Here is a 6,000-nt window from a genome sequence, read left to right on the forward strand (position 1 = left end):
TCATCGCTTTCTAGACCGAGTTTTGGCGATCTGATTCATCGCTGTGGCAAGATTGAGTTCTGGCCATTTAAAAACTCTTGCGCTTCGCATTAAGTTACAGAGCCAATCTCGCTCATACAAATCCACAGATTGTGTGATAAAAAAAAGGGACAATTGTGCCAGTGCCCTTACTTTGGTATCTAACTGCAGATTTGACCTCCTTTTTTAGAGTTTGTGCAATTGCCCTTCATTTCTTTTTACAAAGCTGCCGTCTGCCCTCTTTTTTTGACGGCGCCAGTTTTATCCATTTCTTATTAATTAATCAGTAATCATGCTAATAAAACAGATGTGTAAAAGACCCAAATGCCCTTGAGGATATGTATTGGCACTTGCAGACTCCAGGCTGGGCCGATTCCCATCTCTCCACCACTGTTCCCCATCTCTCCACCGCTCGACGTGAGTGACAGGCCACGAACCCTAGTTTGTGGCGGCGTGTACTCCATGGCCGGCGATCCCTCCATGGCTGGCGGTCCCTCCAAGGTCGGCGGCGATCCCTCCATGGCCGGCGGCAAGGAATCCCTGGACAACGGCGAGGAATCCATGGACGGCAGCTCCTCCCTTCCTGGCGACGCGGCGAGGCCTCCACGCGCCGGCGGCGAGGAATCCCTGGGCTGCGGCTCCGAGTGTATCTTCTCCACAAGCGATGCTCGAAGCCTGGGACCTAGCGGTGCGGCGATACATGGTGTAACAGGCCACGCTCAGTGCCCTCCCAATGATGACTCTCTGGTCCGTGGCGGCTCAATGAGCAGCGAACACTCCATGATGGTTCTCAGTAATGGAGGTGAGCAGAGGAACAAAGGGATCCCTCGGTAAGTATTCTAGTTTGTTCACAGTGAATAGCATTTGTACTTAGGCTACAGCTAACATTCCCTATATGAATTGTCAGTTTGTCACTGCCTTATCTTGTGTTGTAGGACATTTTGCATTAAATTGAAACTTGTTGTCACAATTCGCTCATATTTTGCCACGCCGGATGGGGAGCCAAAGAGATATTACCCACGTAGAACATTAAGACCACTTGCTGTTGACACCAAATTTAGTCTATTACAATTGGTAGACTTTATAGGTGAGACATTCATATGGGGTTCTAAGCAATATTTAAAGTTGTGGCGTTGTTTGGATGATGATTTCGTAGAGATAAAAACTGACGAGGACTTGTTACAATGGTTTGAAGTCAATATGCAAAAGGGAGTAGTGCGTATTGAAGGGGAGGTTCATGATTTTGAGGGACCTTTGTTGTTTTCACCTACAAAACGTAGGTTCCACCCAAAAGTGAGGAGTAGAGTGGTAAATGGGGAGCCTACATTAAACATCAGTGACCCGTTAAGATCAAAGAGGAGAGTTGCACATGATGACTCTGACACGGAATCACTGAAGGCACTAAGTGATAGCAGCTATGATAGTGATTTAGCCGCATCCTCCGACTCTGATCTTGATTTTTCTGACTCTGAATATGATCCTGATGCTGAAATATTGGATGAAGATGAAGATGATGATATCCCTACCTTTGCATATGATGTGGATAATCCTTGTATTGATAAGGATGTGATGTTCCCAGATGTGGATGCATGCAAGTCTGCAGTAACTCATCATGCTATTTTACATGATTATGCTTATGAGACACCTACATGGGTAGCCGAAAGAATAGTTGATTGGTTAAGGGAGACACCTACACTTGGGCCTAAAATGTTGCAGTAGGAACTTCTAAAGAAGTACAAGATGGATATCCCATACGATAGAGTTTTTAGAGGTAAAGAGAAGGCTCTTGACATGATATATGGAGCATGGGATGATAGCTATGACTTACTTCCTACATATAGAGATGAGCTTTGTAGAGCAATGCCTGGCAGTGTTGTTGAGTTAGATACAGAAGATCATAAGGGAGACATGTGTTTTAAAAGATTCTTTGTTGCTTTGAAACCATGTATTGATGGATTTTTACAAGGATGTAGACCGTACATTGCTATGGATTCCACTCACTTGACAGGAAGATCAAGAGGGCAACTAGCAGCTGCTGTTGCAGTGGACGGCCATAACTGGCTTTTTCCAGTGGCTTTTGGAGTGATTGAGACAGAATCGATTGAAAGTTGGACATGGTTTGTCCAAAACTTGAAGCAATCAATTGGTACTCCTATGGGATTGGTTATTAGTACAGATGCAGGTAAATTTGAGTTCATTCATTTGTAACTTCAGTTTACTACAATGTTTTATGAAGCTAACACTTAATATGTTTCAGGCAAGGGGATAGGGGCTGCTGTAGATGTTGTGTACCCAGGAGTGGAACACAGAGAGTGTATGAGACATCTATGGAAGAATATGAAGAAGAAGTATTTTGGCCCTTTGTTTTCTCAGAATATGTGGGCAGCTGCTAAGGCTTGTACAAGTGACAAGTTCGACTACCACATGAGAAAGATAGAGGAGAAGAGTCCTAATGCGATAGCCTGGCTAGATGAAAATCATCCATATGTGTGGTCCAGAAGCAAATTTGGAGATGGTTGCAAGGTAGATTACATCAATAACAACCTTTCTGAATCTTTCAATAGTTGGGTATCCAAAACCAAATCATTTCATATTGTTGACATGCTTGATAAAATAAGACAGATGATTATTAGCAAATTTGATTTGAGACGCAAAATTGGTAGGGAAATGAAGGGTAGGATAATCCCATCTATTATTAGTACTCTCAATGATCATAGCAAGGCAATCAAGGATCATGAGGTGTTAAGATGTGGAGATGGCACAGCTGAAGTGACTTTTTCCACCATTAGACACTCAGTTAGTTTAGAACAAATGGCATGTAGTTGTAGATCTTGGCAAGTGACTGGAAAACCATGCAGTCATGCTCTAGCTTTCATTGCAACACACAGTAGGGATTTGGAGATGGATGATTATGTCCATGAGTTTTACTCAGTGGAGATGTTTAGAAAAGCATATGAAGGTGTTTTCCCTCCGATGACATCGAAGCATCTTTGGTCACGGGTGGATTTAGGCTATAAAATTAAGAAGCCTAAGTTAAGAAGAAAACCAGGAAGGCCAAGAGTAGCCAGGATAAAGGCATCCGGGGAGCCAGGCAAGAAGAAGAAAAGAGAGTGTCCTGAATGTCATGAATTAGGCCATACTGCTAAGTATTGTCAAGGTGGTCCTACGGCTAGTCAAAAGAAGATGAGGCTGTCATCAAATGATCCCAATGCTTTTGCATCTACATCCAAGTAAGTCATACATTGATGTTTATTTCTTGGTTGGTCACCTTCGTATTTATTAACACAGTTCTCTATTTTGATATGAAGTGCAACTGCTGCTGTAGCTGATACTGCTAATGGTGGAGGAGAACCAACTACTACAAGAGGTAGAGGTAGGGGAAGAGGACGAGGAAGAGGAGGGGGAGGAAGAAGAGGAAGAGGGAGGATTGCTGAATGGTTTGGTCTTTGAAAGTGATCTATTTGCTATGTAAAAACGCCATGAAAACTTGTGAAGTGTTGTGTTTTGCCATGTAAACATTAGTGTTGCTGACATTAGTGCTGAATTTTGGTATGACATTAGTGCTGCTGAAATCGTGTTTTGGAATGACATTAATGCTACTGAAATCATGTGCTGCTGAATTTTTTTGTGCTGCTGGAATGTTGTGCTGCTGATAATTACAGGATTTTTGTGCTGCTGAAAATTGCAGATTCAAATTTTTGTTTGCTGTTGAATTTTTTTGCTGTTGAAAACAATTTTTGTGCGGCAAAAAATTCCAGATTTATTTTTTTGTACAGATTTGAATACGTGTGCTGATTAAAACTGAAATAATACGTACGTGTGCTAATGAAAGTTGCTTAACTGGTGTTAACAGTGTAAGGGTATAAATGTCTTTTTTTCTTTACCACTTAACGGTGTTAAGTGGTGTTAACGGATTTGGGGCAAATGGCAGTTTTATTTTGAAAAATGAAGGGCAATTGCACAAACTCTAAAAAAGAAGGTCAAATCTGCAGTTAGATACCAAAGTAGGGGCACTGGCACAATTGCCCCAAAAAAACGTCAAGCCCACAGGACAAGAGCGTGTTACATACACCCCAGGTAACGCAAATGACAATCCTGGTGTGAAGCGTGAATCTGAATCAGCTTTTAAAAAAATTGGGAGGAGAGGATTGACCTAAAAAGATACAGTAAAAAAAGACAAAAAAATTGGGAGGAGAGGGTTGACCTAAAAAGATACAGCAAAAAAAGACAAAGTAAAAAAAGATAAAGGTGACAGGTTGCGCAGCCTTATCCTTAGGTCGTGCGACGGGATGGGAAGACTGACGCCTAGCAATAGAGGATGAAGGTTAGTCTATTGTGAAGCCTAAATTCTGGTGGCCAAAAAGCTTAGATTTTCATGGGGATATCCCTTTCAAGCAGCAAAGTGAGATGAAGGGCACCGATTTTTTCAACAAACAGCTCAGAGGCAAATGCTTCAACTGTCTGGCGACAGATCACTATGCCTATCTTTGTTTGGCTCCTGTTCGTTGCTGGCAATGTCTACAAGCAGGTCATAGGGCTAGGTCATGTCCTCGCAATATCTTCCATGGGAGATCCCATTCAATTCGAGATCTACCTGGGTCACTCAAGCATTCACTCCAGAGGGACAGTATTATCTCCTCGAGCTACCAGCAGCAGAAACCTCACCTCGGCTCTCTTCAAAAGGGGCAGGAAAGGCATCCTGGGCAGGCACCCCCTAGTTCATCATTCCAGTCAAGGAAATCTTACCTCCAAGCTGTCCAGGGAGGCCAGGTCATGGAAGCTCGCTATCCCGGTGATCCTCGGGCACGGCCTGCAAGAGCTGTCTGTGCTATCTCGATGACCGGATTGATCCGTTGTCGTAGAGATGAGTTAATCAGTAAGGCGGTGGTTTGCTCTTTTGATGGAAACAGTCATAAGGTGGACGTGCTTGTCGGAGAGGAAATCCCCGGCCCGGTGGCGGAACGCACCCGCCCTAAATCCTAAGATGAGAAGGGGTCTTAGCGGTTTGCCTGTTACGTGGATTGGTGGATGAACACACGAGGACACGAGGTTTTAGAGTGGTTTAGGCCACCGGAGCGTAAAACCCTACTCCACTGTGTGTGGTATTGCTGATGCTCGAGAGCTTGGAGAACTTCCCGAGGGTCTAAGTGAGTCTGAGTGACTTGCCTTGTAACGTCGCATGCCTTCCCTTTTATAGCTCAAGGGAGGCACATACAAGGATGCTGAGCCCCGACATGTGGGCCCAGGAACAGAATGAAAGAAATACATGGAGTAACTAATACAGGTGACACCTGAGCAATCTTCTGGCTCCTTGATGTCTGCAGCCCGCACAGTATTGATATGCAACGGTAGCTTCCTTGGTAACGTACGAGTGATGATGAGCGCAGTGCACGCGGCAGTATGGGCGTGCTGCCTGCCAGCGGAATGGACAGGCACGCCGCTTGTGGAATGGACAGGTCGTCGCCTGCCAGTAGACAGGTCGCCGCCTGCCAGCGGAATGGACAGGTCTCATTAAATGCCGAGGCGGCACATCGCCTGTCAGCGGGATGGACAGGCGGCGCGCCTTATCCGCAATAAATGCAGGGGCCGCGTAACCCGGAGGCCTTACGTCAGGCTCCGCTCGTTGGCTTACGTCACACGCAGTAGGCCACGTGGCAGCATCGGGTCTCCGCCTGGGCGGGGAGCAGAAGCGCATGCGGACAGGTCCGCACCAGACTGGGCCTGGACACGTGTCGGTACCGAACCTCTGCCTGGGTCCTGTTCAAGGCCCGTGTATGTTCCGTCCTGGGACCTTGGGACCCCACTGTGGGCGGCCCGGACCCCATACGGGGGGGGGGGGGGGGTCCGGATCCCATTCCAGGGGTCCGGCTTGCACACGTGGAGGCCCGGGACCAACCTTGGGGGTCCGGACTGTATATCCGGGGGTCCGACGCTCTCCCGTGGGGGTCCGGACCACTGTTGACGCCTTGGAGTATATCACCT

The 6,000-nt window shown here is 46.0% G+C and overlaps 1 protein-coding gene across 4 annotated transcripts; it reads left to right on the plus strand.

The window, feature by feature from the left end:
• The first annotated feature begins 223 nt into the window (after positions 1–223).
• Positions 224–3,657, plus strand: LOC103641767 (uncharacterized). Of its 4 annotated transcripts, XM_020545964.2 has the most exons (4): positions 224–848; positions 954–2,200; positions 2,276–3,248; positions 3,327–3,657. In XM_020545964.2, the coding sequence occupies exons 1-2, from the start codon at positions 343–345 to the stop codon at positions 1,735–1,737; spliced, it is 1,290 nt and encodes a 429-aa protein (XP_020401553.1). In that variant the 5' UTR covers positions 224–342; the 3' UTR covers positions 1,738–2,200; positions 2,276–3,248; positions 3,327–3,657. The 4 variants fall into 4 exon arrangements, with proteins under 4 accessions (XP_020401553.1, NP_001356797.1, XP_035819087.1 ...); XM_035963194.1 differs by having other exon boundaries at positions 402–2,200; XM_035963195.1 differs by having other exon boundaries at positions 402–2,200; positions 3,344–3,657.
• Positions 3,658–6,000: the final 2,343 nt, after the last annotated feature.

This window comes from Zea mays, chromosome 10 (assembly GCF_902167145.1).
Source record: "Zea mays cultivar B73 chromosome 10, Zm-B73-REFERENCE-NAM-5.0, whole genome shotgun sequence".
Classification (NCBI taxonomy): domain Eukaryota; kingdom Viridiplantae; phylum Streptophyta; class Magnoliopsida; order Poales; family Poaceae; genus Zea; species Zea mays.

Bases quoted from the DNA above. Each gene is read 5' to 3' on its own strand.
- LOC103641767 (XM_035963194.1), top strand. From the start codon at position 1,759: ATGGATATCCCATACGATAGAGTTTTTAGAGGTAAAGAGAAGGCTCTT. The intron at 2,201-2,275 runs GTAAATTTGAGT...AATATGTTTCAG, and splicing joins GGTTATTAGTACAGATGCAG to GCAAGGGGATAGGGGCTGCT. The intron at 3,249-3,326 runs GTAAGTCATACA...TTTGATATGAAG, and splicing joins GCTTTTGCATCTACATCCAA to TGCAACTGCTGCTGTAGCTG.